The 19851-nt window shown below is 49.0% G+C and overlaps 2 protein-coding genes across 3 annotated transcripts in view; one reads left to right on the top strand and one right to left on the bottom strand.

Annotated features, from left to right (window-relative positions):
- Positions 1–14533, bottom strand: part of TIPARP (TCDD inducible poly(ADP-ribose) polymerase) — a 24094-nt gene extending 9561 nt beyond the window's left edge. Inside the window, exons 1-3 of one of the 2 annotated variants that reach the window (XM_057387306.1) lie at positions 14456–14533; positions 13564–13708; positions 1978–2973 (exon numbers count right to left, since the gene is read on the bottom strand). In XM_057387306.1, the coding sequence (XP_057243289.1) occupies positions 1978–2912 (935 nt within the window). In that variant the 5' untranslated portion in view covers positions 2913–2973; positions 13564–13708; positions 14456–14533. Of the gene's footprint in view, positions 1–1977; positions 2974–4926; positions 5188–13563; positions 13709–14455 lie in introns of those variants that run through there. The other variant, XM_057387305.1, reaches the window with a different exon arrangement.
- Positions 14534–14968: 435 nt separating this feature from the next.
- On the top strand, positions 14969–18112 carry LOC130586505 (translocon-associated protein subunit gamma). Its single transcript, XM_057387309.1, has 5 exons — positions 14969–15150; positions 15854–15980; positions 16432–16530; positions 16794–16925; positions 17566–18112. Exons 1-5 carry the CDS (start codon positions 15012–15014, stop codon positions 17630–17632), a joined length of 564 nt encoding a protein of 187 aa, XP_057243292.1. The 5' UTR covers positions 14969–15011; the 3' UTR covers positions 17633–18112.
- The last annotated feature ends 1739 nt before the right edge of the window (positions 18113–19851 follow it).

Genomic DNA, 19851 nt, shown 5'->3' with positions numbered 1-19851 from the left:
AGAGCTGGGGCTCCCCACAGCCTGTCCAGGACACCGGGCACAGCCTGGAGTGACCACCAGGGAGCTGGGGCTCCCCACAGCCTGCCCAGGACACCAGGCACAGCCTGGAGTGACCACCAGGGAGCTGGGGCTCCCCACAGCCTGCCCAGGACACCGGGCACAGCCTGGAGTGACCACCCACACCTTGCCAGGTGCTCCTCACACAAGGTGGTGTTGTAGAAGAAGAGGCTGGTGACAATACACAGTACAACTTTGACCTCTCACCTCAAAACCTGGTTAAAACCTGGGCAAGTCAAAGTTCTAAGGAGGATCAGACTCAAAGTTTGAAATCAGAAGCTCTGGTCTTAAATAGAGCTTCACTCAAAAGGTCTCACTGACACTTATCCACACATGAAGCTCTTCCAAGGTTGGAAGGATCTTAAAGATCAGCAGATTCCATGGGCAGGGACACCTTCCACCATCCCAGGCTGCTCCAGCCCCYTCCAGTTCCCTTTGTGTGTGGGAAGGCAGGGGAGCAGCGTGGGCTCGGGACAGCCCGGTGGGCACTGCCCCAGAGCGAGGGATACACACCTGGCCTTGCTGGACTGTGTGGGTGCTGCCAAAYTGCACATTTGCACTGATATTGGGGAGAAATCCTCCCCTGTGAGGGCAGGGAGGCCCTGGCACASATGTCCCAGAGGAGCCRGGGCTGCCCCTGGATCCCTGGCAGTGCCCAAGGCCAGGCTGGACAGAGCTTGGASCAGCCTGGGACAGTGGGAGGTGTCCCTGCCCATGGCATCAGGTGGCATTAGGTGATCTTTAAAGTCCCTTCCAATCCAACCAGTTTGAGTGTATTAAAAAGTTTAAATTTAGTGTCTAATCCAACATCAAATTAAGTGAAAGTAAAGGGTAATGCTGATTTCAAGCACTAGATTTGGTCTCTGGTGCTGAATGGGAAATCTCAGCTTAAAAAATGAAAATAGAATATTGAGAAAGCAGGGATATAGTTCCTTCATGAACTGGAAGGAAGAAGGGGCAGTGAGCAGAACCCCCAAAGATTTGGATGGCAAAGGCACCGTGAAGTTTTCACTACAGAAGCATCACTTTGGACTGGAGTTGTGCCAGCCTGGCAAACTTCTCTTATCTGCCCTGCCACAATGTGCATCACACACTTCCTCCAGAAAAAAAAACAACCAGCCTGCACTCTGTACCAACTGCACCCTGTAAACACCACTCTGCCCCACTGCTCCTCAAAGTGGAACCTGCAGGGGAGAAGCTGAAGAAGTTTTAGCTCTCGGGGTGCAGGAGCCCACACCAGTCACACAACCACATCAACKAAACAGCTGTTGGCTAATTTTAGAAAATGAGTCAATTAACACAGCTCTGTACAGGGAAAACAATAACTTCTAATAACTGCTTTAAAATTGGAGATGATCAGCATTYCTGGCAGTGTGGCTCAGCTTGCTCGTAGGGAATTAGCTGAAACAACCCCACTGACTGTAGTGATATGACATTTCCCAAGGTGTCCCCAGAGTCCCCTCTGCTTTAGCTCTTTGGAATGGAACGATGCAAACTGTGCTGGGAGCACACAGTCAGTCTGTGTTCACAGTGACACTGAGCAACTGCTCTGTCATCCCCGTCCCCAGCGCTGCCAAGGCTCTTTCATGCTGCCACTTTGTCTAATACAGAGAAAAGACTAATTAGGAACGCCAAGAACAAGCACAGCATTCCACACCAGTCTCTGAATTCCTGCAGAGCTGAAGTTGTCTTATTTCACACAGTCCAAGTCCTCCAGCTCCAAAGAACACACTGCAGATGCTAAACAACAGTTTCACAGGTCCACAGGAATTTTTTGTTGAATTAAACTGGCTGSATATAAATCAGGAAACATCATCCCAGGGTTTTTAACACACTTGGATACAAATATCAGGGGAAAAAAGGCACATCCTGTTATATTTCTGCACCCTTCCCAGCACGGGAGTGAATTCAGTTACCTACCGATACTTGACTTTGATCTTGTCATTGTCAGGGTTGCAGTAAAGCCTTTCCAGATGCTCCTGGGAATCGTTGGTCACACTTTGCCACTTCTGGGTTGCTGTCCTCCTCACCTGCCAGTGATAGGGTAACACWGTGTGATGCTTGGGACAATCACTGCCATAAACACAAGTGCCCTGGAGAAAATCCACACAGATTTCAATCCCGTCYTCCTGGTGGGTGTGATACTGCAGCTGGTTCAAGAGCTCAAACACCAGATCAAGGGAAGCTTCTTCACTTTTATCCTGAAATATCCCAGCACTGAATTTATTGCTTGGGGTCAAGTTGTATTGCATTGGACAGCTGTTCTCCTGGAATAAGCCAGATGTGTAGCTTTCCAGAATCTTGTCAGGGAACAAAGGACAAGCTGCACCATCACTAGCACTTGGGTGCAAAGGATGATCCTGGAATGATTCATTACCATTATCAGCAGCAGTTCCAGGAGTTTCTGGGGAGAAACCTTTGTCTCCTGACTGGAYGTCCTGCTCAGGATGCCCGGGGGAAGGACGAGCTCCTGGCAATTGACCCTGCACATCTGGAGCTGCTGGCATCAGCACAGTCACATTATTTTCTGTCTGAGGGCAAGAGGTACCGAGGTCCAGAGTCTTTTTCACAGCAGGTTCACATAAATCACCATGGCCACCACGCTGGCCTCGGGGCACAAAGACYCTATCCAAGGTGCCAGCTCCCAGCAGGCTGCTGAAGATCGGCCGCAAAGCCCGCAGAGTTTGTGTGTCCAGTCTCTTCTGCACTTGCTGCTTCTTCTTGAAGCAAGGCTTCACTGGTGGGATCCTTTCAGACAGCCTCATCTGAGGAGAAAAGTCCTCTGAAGGAGAGCACTTCATTCCTGGGCAGGGAGCCTGGGGCACCACACACGCCGGCTGGGGTTCCGTGTCCATCGGACAGACTTTGCTCTCTCCAAATCACTTTCAAATGTCCCAGAGCCTCCCAAGAATCRGTCTAGGGCAGAAAGGAAAACAAGACAGTTAATCTTGCTAATTGCTCATGGTTGACACGAACAAGATCACCCCTGGAGAGGATTTCGAGCCAGCAACAGCAAACTCCTCCCCTCGCTGTGACTGCGGGTAGCCCTTAGGCACGTAAAGCATGAAAACAGCTAAACTCAGGCTAATTAATCCCAAACCCACACTCCTCATCTCCCCGCACATCCAGGCTCTGAGACACTCCGGCACGCACACACAGTCCCCCGAGGGTGGGCAGGAAAGGGGGATGGTCCCACGCCTCCTCGCTGTCAGGATGTTCAATAAACAAGAGCACTCGGGTTCATTCTATTCCACAAAAGCGAACATGACAGCGCTGATTTCTGTGCCTCCCTCACACACAGACCCGAGGAGCACGAGCCACGTCCCCCCCACATTTCAGACATTCCTGCACCATTTCCTCTCCCACCAGAGGAGCAAACCTACACATTCCCATTCCATTCGCATGTGTCCTCCCTCGTGCCACCTCCCACACCCACCGGCAGCACCGCCAGGGAAGCGCTGACTGCACGGAAACCCACGGCAAACTTCACACGGACTCGAGCAGAGAGCACGACGTAATCGTGGCTCTGAGGAATGCCAGCGCTCCCAGCCCGTTCCTGCCGCTGCTGTGCTGTCCCCGCCCGTCGCCCTCGCCCTGTGGCACCCCCGGTCACCGCTGGTGACACGCTGCTCTCCTCTGCCTCTCGCCACGCTGGGCAACAGGAATTAAAAGTGGCCAGGGAAGCAAACAGAAAGGTGATAGTTACTCAGGAACTGGGAAGGACATTATTTGCAAGTTGCAGAATTGTATTTTTTTAAAGCACAAATAAGCAGTGTGTYTCATACGTCACCAAAAGCAAGCGCTATGCCTTTTAATCAGGAATGTTGTAATATTCGATTACATTTAATTAAACCTTCTTCAATCTCAAATGCAGGCTCAATGCTCAGAGCACAGCACATTAAGAATTACTTCCTGGATAAATGCATTCCGAGCAAAGTTACTCCTCACTTCAAAACAAAATTCCAGAAAACAGAGGAAATTTGGCAATAATTTCTTACTATGGATGATTTGCTCTGGAAAATTTCTCATTGAGTCTTTCATACTTTGAAACATTAACTTGTAAGGCTTTTCCATTTCCCTGGGAAAGAGCACATCAGGATTGCCAGGAAAGAGAAAAAAAGCTGTGCCTCTCCAGTTTTCCCATTTTTAGATTAAATTTAAAGCAACCGGTRTATCTGTTTCACAGTTAAACCCAAAGTCACCGGTGTATCTGCTGTTCTTCTACAGACACCGAGCAATTCCTCCRCACCACCAAAGGCACCTTCAAGTAACTCCAAAGGTTTAAAAATCCTCGACTCCGAAGAGAATGAGATGTTCCCGTTCACGCAGCCCAGGTCTCACAGCCCTGGCGAGGAGCAAGAGGATCTCCCAGGGCTCAAGGACCCCTGCCGTGCCAAGGCGCTGAGCAAGTGACTTCTGATCTTGTTCAGCCATACCTTTGCTGCTTATTTCAACATTTCTATTTCTCACTTGATCAGCAYTTAAGTTTTGCTGCTATTTTTACAGAACCGCCTTAGTGAGCAGCGCCGGATCCCCCAACGACTCTAAAAATAAAGCAGCCAGAAGGACGAGTGCGAGGATTTGCCGGCATCCCCGCCGCAGCGCTGCACCGTCCCGCCCCGGGAGCAGCGGGCAGGGCCGATCCCCGSAGCGATGCTCCCTCGCTTCAGCAGCCGCCGGTGTCGCGCCGGGAGGGCTCGCTCCCCGAGCGCTCGCCATCGCACGCGAGCCGCACCTCCTCTGCTCAGAAAGCCACTCCGCTGGCCTCAAAACACGTTTCAACAATAAACAAKAAAAGCAGCATCCCAGAGACAGAACCTGAGGACGGCGGAGCTGCCGGGCAGGCAGCCCAGCCCGGCTGGGACCTACCGGCGCGGGCTCCCTCGGCGCGGCTCTGACCCAAATCCACGGTAACTCCGAAGCGAAAGCACTTTCTGGTGGTGAGGGGAGATGGAATAAATAAAGGCGGGCGCTGGGGCGGTGCCGGAGCCGCGCCGGGACACCCTGACCGCGGCCGGTGCGGGGTCAGCACCGCCGTGTCCGCACCAAGGGAGGTGTCCGSTCGCACATCCCGCCCTAACCCGCTCCGATCCGCTCCCTCTGACACACTCCGCCGCCCGGTTAAATATCGCTGGCAGGAGTGCTGCGAGGGCAGCGCCGGCCGGGGCGGAGCGCGGGCGGGTCGGGCCGGTTCCCCACGCCCCCCGGGCCGGTTCCCCACGCCTCCCGGGCCGGTTCCCCCGCCTCCCGGGCCGGTTCCCCCCGCCTCCCGGGCCGGTTCCCCACGCCTCCCGGGCCGGTTCCCCCGCCTCCCGGGCCGGTTCCCCACGCCTCCCGGGCCGGTTCCCCCGCCTCCCGGGCCGGTTCCCCCGCCTCCCGGGCCGGTTCCCCCCGCCTCCCGGGCCGGTTCCCCCGCCTCCCGGGCCGGTTCCCCACGCCTCTCGGGCCGGTTCCCCCGCCTCCCGAGCCGGTCCCCCCGCCTCCCGAGCCGGTGTCCCCGCGGCTCCTGCCAGGCTGCAGCACGCCCCGTGCCCACCCTGCCCCGCCCCGGTGTCAGCGGCAAGAACCGAAAGCGCTGCCCGAGGCCGTTCCCAGGAGCGATAGGACAAGCGGCTCCTTCGCGTTTCATTTATCACGCACCGAGCGTTTCGTTTCAGCCCGGGAGGGAGGGAGGAAGGGAGGGATGTCCCCGAGCTCGGCGCTGCGTGCGTGGGGCTCGCACGCGAGCCGGGAACACGCCGGGAATGAGCCGTGGCAGCCCGGGCGCGCCAGTCACGCAGCACGGAGAACACACCGTCCTCAGGGAAAGCAAGGACGGCACCCTGACCCTCCCCGCGCCGCCGAGCTCTCGGTGCGAGGGCTCCAGTTGTGCTAATTAATGACTAAGAGACAAACACGGAGCCCATCCCGGAACAAAGTCACCCTGACTCACTTGGTGCACCCACACGCAGCCCCTGGCACGGCGCTGCCCGGATCGGGGCTGTGCTCCCGCCGCTGACACACGCCAGAAAAGCGAGCGTGGAGTGGAACAGGTTTCCCGGAGAAGCTGTGGTTGCCCCAGCCCGTGAAGTGCCCAAGGCCAGGTTGGATGGGGCTTGGGGCAACCTGGTCTATGGAAGCTGTCCCTGCCCATGGCAGAGGGGTGGAATGAGATGAGTTTTAAGGTCCCTTCCCAACCCAAACCACTCTGTGATAACGTGCTAGAGGCAGCTCCTATTTATTTGGGGAGTACTTTATAGGTGGAATTGGTAAGAGSACAGCCAAGCTCCCTCTGTCCCAAAGGCATGCCCGTGCTGTCACCGTCTGGCTGYGCGTGTGAGGGCGCACGGGGCTGGTTCAGCTGTCCGTGCCGGCCGGGCATGCTTCCCTGCTGAATCACTGCCTGTTCCCGGAGCAAACCCACCAGGGCACGGCCAGCACTTCACACGGACACCAACCAATGCATCCACAGCACTAGCTCGGCCAGATAAAATAACTTAGAAAGAAGTCAGTAACTTCAGAATGCAATATTTATGTTGAAGGAACACCTATGGTATTATTTGCCCAGAGAAGCTGCAGCTGCCCCATCCCTGGGAGTGAAAAGGCTGGGCTGGATGGGGCTTGGAGCAAACTGGGATAGTGGAAGGTGTCCCTGCCATGGCACGGGCTGGATCTGGATGAGCTTTAAGGTTCTTCCATCCCAAACCGCTCTGGCTTCCAYAACTCAGTGTTTGCTTTTTAAAACCAGTCCTTCATTCCTTCTACTCARTGACTTTATAAAATTGCACATACAGAAAACACAGGCAGCTAGAAAGAAACTCGTTTTAAGGTGGCACAAGCTGTACAGCACAGTTGGAAAATGCTGCACAGGTGCATTTATAGTGCAGGTAGAATATGTAATTTTCCTAACAAATTACAGAAATGGAGCTTYACAGAATCACAGAATCCAGGAACGGTTTGGGATGGAAGGAACATTTAAGCCCATTCAATCCCATCCCCTGCCAAGAGCAGGGACCTTCCACTATCCCAGGTTGCTCCAAGCCCCGTCCAACTTGCCTTGGACAATTCCAGGGATGGGGCAGCCACAGCTTCTCTGTGCCAGGGCCTCCCCACCCTCACAGGGAAGAATTTTATCCAAACATACTTTGAAGCCTTCCCTTKTCCTGTCACTCCCTGTCCTTGTAAAYAGTCYCTCTCCAATGCAATTGGAGAATGACTCAAGAGAGGCTGAGTAAAGGTGGCATCTGTATCTGCAGGAGCTGAAAACAAATTATCATCTGTAAATTAATTGAACTCTTGAGTGTCTGAAGCATCAGACAGAGCCTCCCAGTCTGTCTGGACCCAAGTGCTCCCGAGCAGGGTGACTGGGATGTGTCACATCCTCGTTCAGGGAGAAGGAGCTGCTCACACACACTTGTATTTATGTGGCACCACCAGATCAGAAATTACCACTTTGGAATAGCTCCTTTCACGCATGAGCTATAAATAAGAGGCACATATGGCTGAACTGCACACTGGGGTGGGCACAGCTCCCGCTGCACCGGGGCTGGGAGGATGGAACCGGACAAAGACAGAGGCTGGAAGAACCATCTTTCCCCAAACAAATATATAATTAAAGGAAACACAGCACAGCAGACCCTTGTACACCCATTTCTGAGGCCACTCCACACAAATATAGAAAGAAACTCTGACCACCATGAAAACATGATCTCATCTTTAAATACATGTTTAAATCTTAAGCAAGAGAAAGCAAGCTTTAATTATTTCTTTCAGATGGTAAACGGCCCCAGCTGAATGCAGCAATTTACAACTCTGACTTGCAAATACGGGATAATCAGTATGCACACTTGGATATGCAGATGAAAGAGGGGAAACATCTGACTTAAATGTTTGTGATAAAACAACAAAGCTCTCAGCTCCAACACATTTTTTTCTAGTGACAGAACTCCTTTTCTACCTCAACTCTTGCACAATGAACATTCTTCACTCCCTAAAACACATCCCAGTGCAGGAAAGTTTATTGTCTTTTCTAGTTTTATACAAGCCAACAAACAGCACCGAGATGACAACTAACAAAGAGATCATAGAATGGTTTGGGTTGGAAGAACCTTGAAACCCATCCATTCCCACCCCTGCCATGGCAGGGACACCTCCACTGTCCCAGGCTGCTCCAGCCCCAATGTCCAGCCTGGCCTTGGGCACTGCCAGGGATCCAGGGGCAGCCACAGCTGCTCTGGGCACCCTGTGCCAGGGCCTGCCCACCCTACAGGGAACAATTCCTTCCCAATATCTGATCCATCCCTGTCCTCTGGCAGTGTGACCCCATTCCCTGTGTCCTGTCCCTCCATCCCTTGTCTCCAGTCCCTCTCCAGCTCTCCTGGAGCCCCTTTAGGCACTGCAAGGGACTCCCGGGTCTCCTCGGAGCCTTCTCTTGTCCAGATGAGCCCCGCCCAGCTCTCCCAGCCCAGCTCCAGCCCTTGGAACATCTCTGTGGCCTCCTCTGGGCTCTCTCCAGCAGCTCCAGGTCCTTCCTGTGCTGGGCCCAGGGCTGGGGCAGCTCTGCAGGTGGGGTCTCACCTGAGGGGGCAGAGGGGCCGAATCCTGCCCAGGGCAGTTCTGGAGCCAGCACACACAGCTCAGGTTTGCTGAGCTCCCAAATTCTTCTCAGGGCAGTTCCCAATGCCTGGGTTTGTGCTTCTCCATACCAATACTTGATGACAAATGCTAAACCCCTGCAAATACCACTCCCAGCTCTCTCCTTTGCCAGCAAGCCAGGGTAGGTAAGCACCCAGGAAAAGGAAAGGTCAACCATGTGGACATTTATTAAAAGTTAACAGAAGGGAAGAAGGAATCCCTGATGTGCTGGCTGTGTCTCTGTGAAGGGGAAAGGACGTCAGCCAAGTTTCACTGATGAAAAGGAAGAGGCAGGAGGGCAGCAGAGGATTAGTGACACTGCACTCAGGCAGCCTTGCCTGGACTGACACCTACTGGTCTCCACCTGCTGTGGTTGGTTCTCAAGACAAGGAAGGCAGAAATGCCAAACATGTCAAAATGAATTTTTCTATTCATTAAATTCATTCATCAATTAATTTCTATTCATTAATTTTGTTCTACTCGTTCATTCTATTAATCTCCAGACCTTATCTGTTTATACATGATAATCTAGCACAGGTGTAAATGGAAGAAAGTGGCTCTAGTCTTTAAAATAAAACATTTTCTTGCTAGTTACCTCACATATTCACTGTGTGCTGGGGATTTTTTAAGAAATCTCGTATTTTTCTCTTTTACACTGCTCAAAAGAAAACTCAAAACTAGATGAAACCTTTTGAATCCAGACCCAACTTTTACATTCGCAGCTGGCAGTAACCAAAGTAATTTCTTTGCTCTCAAATTCTCCCTGTTTTAATATCTTGTACGGTAATTAAATTTGTAATTAAAAGTTTTGAAAGCACAGCATGATGTTTCTGCTACTGCATATGCCTCAAGTTTGGTGAAAATAGAATTTATCAGGAAAAAAGATCATGTATTCTACATGAGTACCACCACATTTCTGCTTATTTCACTTTCAGATCATCTTACCTCAGGAAGTGATTTAGGATTGATGAATGTGGACAGGGAACATAGGATTCCAAGGTGGGCCTTTTTCATGGAAAATTTGTTAGGAGTTAATCATTTCTGCAGAGGCATTTTCGTGTCCCAGTCAGAGGAATGGACCTCGACCCTTGGCCTACGTGAGCAGACAACACCTCTGTGCTTTCAGGATGTCAGMASAGCAACACATCCCACTGCAGCTCARTCGTTACTGACTGTACCTTACRGAACAAGAAACCATTTAGCACAGAACAGAAACAGAAGAATGTTTTATCACTCACACTCAGGTCAGCAGTTTCTCCAGAACTCAGCTTTCTAGGTAGAGTTTCCTTCCTCAGCTGGACCAGTCTGAGGGGAAAATTAATGATGCTTCCAAACTAAAATAATATATTTTTTTAAATCCCTACATTTCATTTTTGAAATGCACATAGTGAGCATTTGCAGGGCATCAGGTATAGATTGAGATCAGGTAACATAGTACACCAAAAAGTAACAGACTGCAGAGACACTCTGGGACATTAAACTGATTATTATAGCATCCATCCAGTTTGGAAGTTGATGCAAATGCACAAATTAATACAGAAAATGAGTGAAAATATGCCCACGGTGGGGACAGGCTCGTTTGGTTTAGATGGGATTTTGCTGAACTGCTGCACCCTCTTGTGGAAGTCTCTTAAATCCATGTAAGCCCTGGAAATTTAGTTAAGGCCAAAGCAACACCTACCAATCCTTAACAAACACAAACTGGTTCATCAAACACCACTGAACTTTTGAGACTTTTTAAGGATAAAGTGGATATCCTTTATGGATATCCTTAAAAAGTCTAACGATGATTCTGGAATATTTCTCAGGTGGATCCTGCCACCAGCTAAACAGTAATGTGCATGACTCAAACAGCAAGGAGGGAAATAGGAGTGTACACAACTTAAACTGAGAATGAAGTAACTGAATGGACAAAATCAATGCCAAATTCAACAGCWCACTTTTCTTCTAAGATRCAGGAGCTGAAGAACCAAAGACTGAAGTGCAGGGAGCAGCTGGGCGTCCGCCAGGCTGCAGAACACCTAAAGAAAACCAGCCCTAGGATGATTCAGAAACAGCCAAATGCCTACTCTGCACAGCAGCTGTTCTTGGAAACAGCCCGAAGTGCTGTGAGTAGGAGATACTCTGCTTTACAAATGAGAATGTGCACTTGGACATTATTTTTTTCCACAAGAATTCTGTGTGGGAACACATGTGAAATGCTTTACTGCTGGGATTCACAACCTGTGTGCTGAAGGGTACAGGATACTGCCTTCCTGTGTTCATTCCGTTCATGACCTTTGTCTTTCACATTTCCTAAGGTTTTTAAATTAGGAAACAAACTTAGTAGAATTTTCTCTAACCAGGTGGCCAGCTGGAAAACACAAAGTTTTCTGTGGATGTTTTAATCTCCAAATGTTCCAGGAGATGAAATAGTCAAAAACACCCCCTTTTATTCCCTCAGCCAAATATTCCTCACACAGCACATCGGTTTTATTTCATCCTTCCTACTTTAGGTATTAGCATTTTAGGAACCATCAGCACAGGGATGGTCAACTCTTCTGGTGACATGTTATAGGTTCAGCATTCCTGTGGCTCAAGTGCAGGTATTTGCCAAGCTCAGGGCTGCAGGAATGGGAAACCCCAGAGAAGACACAAGTGGTATGGAGCACCCTGAGCCCCTCCCAATCTGCTGAGGGATGGAGCAGCAGTGGTGGGTGGGTGCCAGGATGACACATGCCAGGCTCACAATTCCCATCTGGCTGCCTCCCTCCCACTGACAGGGATCCAGCCTGCTGAACTGGACTGGGATAATCCCACTGCAATCACCTCACATATCCCCAGTGTGAGGATCACGGGAGAGCCACTTTGCTGCTGCTGCTCCAGAGACAAAGCTCAGTATCCCCTAGGGAAACGACTGCTTGATTGCCTTTATGTTGTGGTTATTTTCCAAACAGTGCCTTTGAGATTGCTTTTCAAAAGTGGTCAGCTTCAAACTCCTCCCAGAATGAATGCTGAGCAAGGCTGAATCTATTCCTAGACATGATTTCAGTCATGTGGTCCACAGGCACAAGAACCTTCAAAATGCTAAAGATGGAAACTGGAGCAGATGAGACCATTTCAAGACATCAGAAATGGGTCACATATGGTACACACTGAGCTGCCTTCACCGACAGAAAGTGTCACAGAAATCCAGCAATTCCCAGCTTCTGGAAATGATAGGCACCTCTTTTGGGGGTGCATTCCAGTGGGAAGTGTCCCTGCCCATGGCAGGGCTTGGAACGAGATGAGCTTTAGGGTCCTTTCCAACACAAACCATTCTGGGATTCGAAACCGCATGGAGGGGCTGATTTGTCTGGAAAAGAAACCGGCCAGATTATGGCTCCAATTTTAAACCTCAGACACCACAGAATGTTACAGGAAAAGCACAGCACACAGGAGAACTGGAAAGCTTCTCATTCACCCAGCTCTCACACAGCGGGAGAAGCTGCTCAGCTCATGAGCGGTTATGCCCATTGAAAGGAGGTTTTCCTTTATATTTAAACAATTCCCCATCAGCTGATCCCAAACTCAGCACATTTAATCTCTTCCTGACTGTTAAATTGCAGTAATCTGACACGAAGGTACTTTGATTCTACAGACAGGTAAGTGGCAACAATAAAATAAACAAAATAAGCCTTTCTGGGAAATGTCACTGCCCTCATTTAATTTTTTCAGCTTAATCCACCTTTTATATTCAGAGAAAAAGTGAGAGCAGTAAAGATAATGCATGTATTTTCAGAATATTTATCACCTTTCCTGTGTTTCGGAAGAAATTTGGTAAGACTCCTAATTCCTAAGTTACAAAGATAACAGCATTCGTTTTCCTTTTACCAGAAGAGCTTTTGCTTTTGAGTCACAGAGCCATTGCTCCCCTGATTTTGATGCCTCACATTCCCAACAGCTTCTGAATGAGGATTTAGCCAAAATGCAAATTTAGGCACTTAAACAAAACCTGGAATTGTTTTGACAGAAACCAGTGGCCCTGTTTATTTTGGGGAAACATCTATGACATGCTCAGGGTATGAAGCTCTCACTGTACACAGAGTTCTGCCTGAAGCCACAGTCGGCCAGAGCCAGCAGCTTTAAAAAAGCAAAGTGCTCATTTGTTTTTTCAAGAAAATCTTTCATCATTCCCCTGCCTAAATCAATGTCCTGTTTCATCCTAATGGGGAGACAGATGGTCACTGGGCAGATTTTATCCCAAAATGACAGCATCTTTCCTATGTAAACCAAACCAAGAACAAAAAGACTTAATTATATCCCACCATGACACAAAACAAATTTACCCAGATAAGAAGGAAGAAATCTGGGCAAGGACAGAGATAATGACTAATCTAAATCTTGAGACAATCTTCCGCACAGTTTCCAACTACTTTATACAACTCTAAGCATGCTCTTGAATAAGAAAAGTCACATGATTGGCAGCATTAATTAATTAATGATGTTTCCTACTAGAATCACAGGCTGGGTTTGGGTTGGGAGGGACCTTAAAGCCCATCCAAGTGCAGCCCCCAGCCATGGGCAGGGACRTTGTGGGTTTAATCTGTTTTACAAAGAAACCAAGGCTGATTGCCACTCTTGTTGGAGAGCCATCCTCAGCATAGATTTGGGAATGCCACGTAACAGGAAAACTGCATTCCTGCTTGCAGAAGCCAGGAATTGCTGAAACCACTTGAGGAGAGTGCATTCCTGGCAGTGTCCCAAGGTCAGGCTGGACAAGGACAGTGGAAGGTGTTCCTGCCCATTTCAGGGGTGGAATGAACTGAGCTTTAAAGCCCCTTCCAGGCCAACCCACTCCATGATTCCCTGGCTGTGGAGCTGGAGAGCTGCACACTGCTCTCTGTGCACAGGTATGGCCACAATGGTACTCACGGGTGTTCCTGCTGCTCCTCAGAGCCCCATGGCTTCATCTGATGGGCTGGTGTGTCTGCAAATCCAGCCTGGGAATCCGCACAGGAGGGAGGTTTCCCAGCCTGAAGGAAGGTCTGGCTAGCAGAAGTGTAAGTCCCATAGCTGCCTGCAGATAACATGAATAGATCCTGTTAGCACATTGCCTCAATACACTCTGAATCTGAAAATCTGCTCTGTTTGGTCTTGGGAATACATTATGAGCTCAAAAAAACAGAGTCCTACTACACTTAAATGTTTTATAAAGTTATATCATAATGCATTAATTTTGTTTGTATTTAACCTCATTTAAACGTAACCTCATTTTCTGCAGCATTTCCTCATGGCATGCACCTCATGCGTTTTCTTGGAAGCAGTTAACACTAGTAACTGAGGGAAAATAAAATGGGAAAAATTACTTGAACTAAATTTTAGAAAAACACATGCTTTGCTAAATGAAGTTTACATCAAAACGTTAAAAATATGAAAAGAATTGGCAGTCCAGGGGACAAGGAGTGCTGCAGCCAGTCTAGGCCAACGGGACAACCATTGTATCCTACTGACAATTGCCCTCCACTGATGCAGGACACGGATGTTAATCCCCAAAATCTCTGAGGGCTACTATCACAAATTGTGGAGAGAACATTAAAAACAGGAAAAGGCAGGGCACTCTGCATGGCTCCCCAAACTGGGGTGGAGCTGGGGAGATTAGGAATATTTCTAAAGGCCTAAAACAAGACAGGGACGCTCTTCTATGGGGGCCGAAGGGTGGGATCTTCACAGCGAAGAACAACACAAGAGAAAACAGGACAAATTTCCACTCCTTCCCAGCCGAACTGTGACACCACGGAGGGATCCCGCCCCGCCGGGGACTCACCTGCCTCAGCCACCGGTGCCCCGACGCGGCAGCGGGGCTACATCGGGATAGGGATCGGGACCGGGGCCGGGCTGAGGGAGCGGGGCCGGGTTTGGGATTGGGATTACGCTCGGGCCGGGCTGAGGGAGCAGAGCCCGGTTGAGGGAGCAGTGCCCGGTTGAGGGAGCAGAGCCCGGTTGAGGGAGCAGTGCCCGGTCCAGGGAGCAGTGCCCGGTCCAGGGAGCAGTGCCCGGTTGAGGGAACAGTGCCCGGTTGAGGAATCACTGCCCGGTTGAGGGAGCAGCCCCCGCGGTTGAAGGAGCTGTGCCCGGTTGAAGGAGCAGTGCTCGGTCCAGTGAGCAGCCCCCGTTCGAAGGAGCAGCCCCCGGCTGAGGGAGCAGCCCCCGTTCGAGGGAACAGCCCCCGGTTGAGGAATCACTGCCCGTTCGAGGGAGCAGTCCCCGGTTGAAGGAGCAGCCCCGCGCTCCGGAAGCGCTCCTCTCCCCGCCGGGCCCGCCCCGCCCCGTGGCGCCTGACCCGGAGCCGCTCGGCCGCGCTGACGCTGCCTTGTCTCGCCATGGCTCCCAAGGGCGGCCCCGGCGGCCGGCAGCAGTCCGAGGAGGATCTGCTCCTGCAGGACTTCAGCCGCAACCTCTCGGCCAAGTCCTCCGCTCTCTTCTTCGGCAACGCCTTCATCGTCTCCGCCATCCCCATCTGTGAGCGGGCGAGGGCGGGCGGCGGGCTCTGAGGGGAGAGGAGACCCTGGGAGAGGGGGATCAGCAACGCTGAGGGGAGCAGAGACCGTGGGGGGATCAGCAGCTTCTGAGGGGGGAAAAAAACCCTGGAAGAGGGGGATCAGCAGCCCCTGATGGAAGCAGGAGATTGGGAAGGGGGATCAACAGCCCCTGAGGGGATCAGGACTCCGCACTGCCCGCGGCGATCCCGACACCGCTGCTCCGCTGCCCCGCTGCCGGCTCTAAGCCCTGTCGGGTCGTGGCTCCGAACCGTGTGGGATCCTGGCTCCGAACCGTGTGGGATCCTGGCTCCGAACCGTGTGGGATCGTGGCCCGGGCCGTGTGCGGTTCTCTTTCTGAGCCGTGTGCGGTTCTCTTTCTGAGCCCTGTCGGGTCGTGGCTCCGGCCGTGTCGGCTCCAGGCAGCACTGACGTGTCACAGCGGCCTCAGCAGGCTCTGCCGTGCTCTCACAAAGCTCCTTTCAGCCACGGGCAAAGCACATTTCACCATTCCAAAAGATTTTTAATGCAGTTGAAAGACCCTCCCCAAGAGATTTTGGAGGAGCTGGCTTGGATCTGGCAAGGCCATTGCAGAATTACAGAGCTCAGATCCTGTATGGGTCTCCAGTAAGGGGCGTTTTTCTTGGAGAGAAACCCGCTTCAAATACCATTTTCCTTTTTTAAAGGGCTTTATTGGAGGATATGGCATATGGATCTCGTTCAGTCTGCAGTCCTGTACAGCGTGATGACCCTCATCAGTACCTATCTTGTGGCTTTTGCGTATAAAAACGTCAAGTTTGTCCTCAAACACAAGTGAGTTGGTGCCTGTTTGAAGTAGAATTTATCATTTAATAACTGAACAAAACCAGCATTTATTACTGTATTTTTGAATTAGTAAGAATGCTTGAAATGTTACTCCACAAAGTATTCTACACACAGGTATCTCCTAATTGGTTTCCTTTGTTCTCTTGTAATTACAGTCAAATCTTGTCAGCCAAGAGTATGGTCAAACAGCAAACCCACCTTCATGCTGAGGGGGTATTAGCACAAATTATGCTTAAATTATAAATTATTTATTATATGTAAATTACAGTAGTAATTATTACTATTATTTCTTGTTGTCCCTTCACCTTGACAAAACTGCCTGGTATCTTGGCTAAGTTTTATTCTTTACTGTAAATAAAACTTCCTGTAATCCCAGGGCTGGGTTGTGGGTTTTTTTTTTTTTCTTTCTGAAGTGTGACATGAGTGGTGTTACTTACAGAGTAGCCCAGAAAAGAGAAGATGCTGTTTCCAAAGAGGTGACTCGCAAGCTGTCCGAGGCAGACAACAGGAAGATGTCCCGCAAGGAGAAGGATGAAAGGTGATCTCTCTGTCCTCTTCCTTCTCTCCCTTGTTAAGTACTGCTCACTTCTTAATGTGGSTGTGYCAGGRTATCCCCARCCCTGGAAGTGTCCAAGGCCAGGCTGGAACAGGCTTGGAGCAGCCTGGGATAGTGGAAGGTGTCCCTGCCCAAGCACCACCACAAGATGAGCTTTAAGGCCCCTTGCAACCCAAACCTTTCCAGGATTTTTTCATACCCATTGATTTAAACATATTTGGAATTTTATCTCTGCTTGCTCCTAGAATTCTGTGGAAGAAAAATGAAGTTGCAGACTATGAGGCAACAACTTTTTCCATCTTCTACAACAACACCCTCTTTCTGGTCCTGGTCATCATCGCTTCCTTTTTTGTGCTGAAGAACTTCAACCCCACTGTGTATCCTTTATCCCCACACTGAAACCCCCACAGTTAGTTGTCACTACCAGCTGTAGTTGTCCTGTGTGCTGTGCCATTACTCTGTTGGCAGCTCATTGTACATCAGCTTACAATATTGTAGCATAAAGATAAGAGGTTACCAAAAACGAAGTCTCTGGATCACATAAATGTGACATGAGATGTTTTGCACATCTGTGATAAGGGTACTTGGACAATATATGGAAATTCTCCTGGCTTTGCCGTTCCTATTGTAGTTTTGGAATGAGGAGGGAGCTCATTTTCTTGCAGAAACACTGTGTCAGTATTGGTTGCCCAGAGCTCTTACCTGACAGGATGTTCAGTTTCAGTAACTTCCCCAGTAAAATATTTTGTTCTGAAAGAAATTAGCATTGCCAACAGGGCAGTTAATTCAAGACCCATATTTGTAAAACTTCTTAGAGAGCAGGCTAAACTTCAGGGGTGTCTTAATGCTGAAGGTGAGTTAATGCACTGATTGTAAGCTGTGTTTCAGGTTGCAATGTTCCAGTTTTAAAACTACAGAAGAAGACCATTTCAGTTTCTTCCTTTTCATAAAACTACTAAATGATCTATACCAAAGAAGTATCTTGACAGTTGTATGTCCTTAACCTGTTCCCTACAGAAACTACATCCTTTCTATCAGTGCTTCCTCAGGACTGATTGCTCTGCTGTCTACAGGATCCAAGTAGAAAACCCAGAGCAATTTCTTCCTGTGAGAGGCTTCAACTGCCATCAAAATGCCTAAGGGTGGAATAGGAATAATTTTTTTTTTTTTAGCATGAGGAAAATGTGGGGAGGGCTTGAATCCTAACTGGTTGAATTATATTTACTTTTGGTATCTTTACATGGTATTTGATATTGGAGTTTTTCAGGTTTTTTTTTTACTTAGCAAGGAGAAGCAATGGGGTGTGAGCTGTGAGCAGACATCCCCTTTTCTGCACCAGGGAGGAGTGATGGTGCTGCAGCTCCACCCTGGGGGCTCTGCACACCCAGCTCTACCTGCAGCCTGGAGCAGAATTCCCCTGCCAGTTGGGTGACTGGCCTCAGCCAAACCCACTGAGCATAAGAGAGACAATCCAGTTATCATCGTAACTTGAAAAGTTGTAATAAAAAGGAGCTTTTTTGCCATTTAATTCCTTGTATTTTCATTCTTCATTTTTAAAAAATGTGTATTTTCATATCTTGGTTTGTCAGCTCTGCCTTCAGAAGAGAGGAGACTTTTACAAGTTAACAAATTCCTTAGAAATACTCCTCATTTTTGAGTAACGTGGAGTCAGGACAAAACCTAAATCTCCTAGAAAAAATGCTTTTGAAGTGGTTTGAATATATTCTCTTTTTTCATTCATCTTCGGAATTGTAAATAAATAAAAAACCCTGCCAGTTTCCCTGCACAGCTTAAGAAAAATGCTTTAGCTGGCTTTTAATAATGGGTTTATCAGACAATCCTGTGCCTTCTTTTCTGGCTATCACTGGAGCAGCTGTTCAGTTAAATGCCAAACTCTACTGCTATTAATGCAATTCCAGTTACAGATCCTGCCATTACAGACTCGGGATCCTGCACAGGGAAGAAATAGAAAGTTTATAATCAGATTTAATGGAACAATTACTCTGCTAATCTTGGCTTCAATAAGATTAATGGAAAACAGCAAAATGGAGAATCTGAAGAGCAGGAGACAGTAATGGCTCTATTTCTGGCAAATTCAAGTCCTTTTGGTCATGTAATACTCCCTACATTTACTGTTTTCTCTCAAAATAGATGGATTTTCTTTATCCCTTCTGCCTGGTTCTTCAGCACTGAAAAGAGACACTTCCATCATGCTGCTGCCTGCCTTGGACAGTTTAATTTTCCTTGGCCTCACTTCTCATAAGGGATATTATTGATGTATTTGAGCCTTAGTATTTAGCACACATAAAGCCAATTTTTAACAAACCTCTCTAAACAGCCAGAACCCAACACAAAGCCAGGCTGGCTCCTCTGGGAGCAGCAGGACTTTGATGTTGCTGTTTTTCCTCTGTTCCTCCCAGAACACCCCGTACTGAAATTCAAACACTTGAACAGACAACATTGTTATCCTCCCTTTCCTGGCAGCGTTGGGGATTTAGCAGGTGGATTTGCCAGTAAATCTGTTCTCTGGAGCAGTGCTTGGATGCAGCACTTTCTTCTGCCATTACTGTCAACTCACTGAGTCTTTTAGTATCAGCTTTTCATCTTTTAGGGCTTTTTTGGTATTGACAGTTGCTGAGGCCTGGCACTTAGTGAGTGTCAGAATTTTCCTGGAGCAGGAACACTGAGCACTGACAGCCTGAAACAAAAGCAGGTGGGTGGGTGGGGTGGATTGCGTTTTGCAAAAAACCTAATCTTGAACCTTCACAGAAAAATTTGGGGCTTTTTTTAGTTGGCATTTGGATTTTTGTTCACTTTTTCAGTTGGTTTATTTTCTTTGAAGGTGGTGTTTGGTTTTTCCTTGCAATCCCCACTACAAGCTGTAATGATAAATTAAAAATTCAATATAATAGACTGAAATTATGTTTCTCCAGTCTAATGCTTAAGAGCTGGGCTGCTGCTTGGCCCCACATTGCCCTCAGAGCCTGAAGGTCTTGCTCCAAGCAAGCGACATTGCCATCTCCTAAATTAGAAAAAGTTGGGAATGAATCTAGTTTTAATACATTCTTGGATTCCCAAGTACATGAGAAAGGGAAGAGAGAACATTAAATTGTCCCTCCAGAAGAAGGAAAAGGAATTAGTCTGCTACTGGGAGGATAATTATATTACATTAATAAAACTGTTAACTGTGTAATGGTCGAAGCCTTTGTACAAATTACCAAGAGTTAATGTGATGTGATGCAACACTGGGGGATGTTACCACGATGGGAAGGGAAGGGGGGCTGCACCTCAGCTGGCTGTGAG

Source organism: Malurus melanocephalus, unplaced genomic scaffold (assembly GCF_030028575.1).
Source record: "Malurus melanocephalus ecotype Western Australia unplaced genomic scaffold, MMel_1.1 scaffold_1181, whole genome shotgun sequence".
Classification (NCBI taxonomy): domain Eukaryota; kingdom Metazoa; phylum Chordata; class Aves; order Passeriformes; family Maluridae; genus Malurus; species Malurus melanocephalus.
This window is presented reverse-complemented; position numbering and strand designations above follow the sequence as displayed.

Bases quoted from the DNA above. Each gene is read 5' to 3' on its own strand.
- LOC130586505 (XM_057387309.1), top strand. From the start codon at position 15,012: ATGGCTCCCAAGGGCGGCCCCGGCGGCCGGCAGCAGTCCGAGGAGGAT. The intron at 15,151-15,853 runs GTGAGCGGGCGA...CCTTTTTTAAAG, and splicing joins CGTCTCCGCCATCCCCATCT to GGCTTTATTGGAGGATATGG. The intron at 16,926-17,565 runs GTATCCTTTATC...TGTTCCCTACAG, and splicing joins AAGAACTTCAACCCCACTGT to AAACTACATCCTTTCTATCA.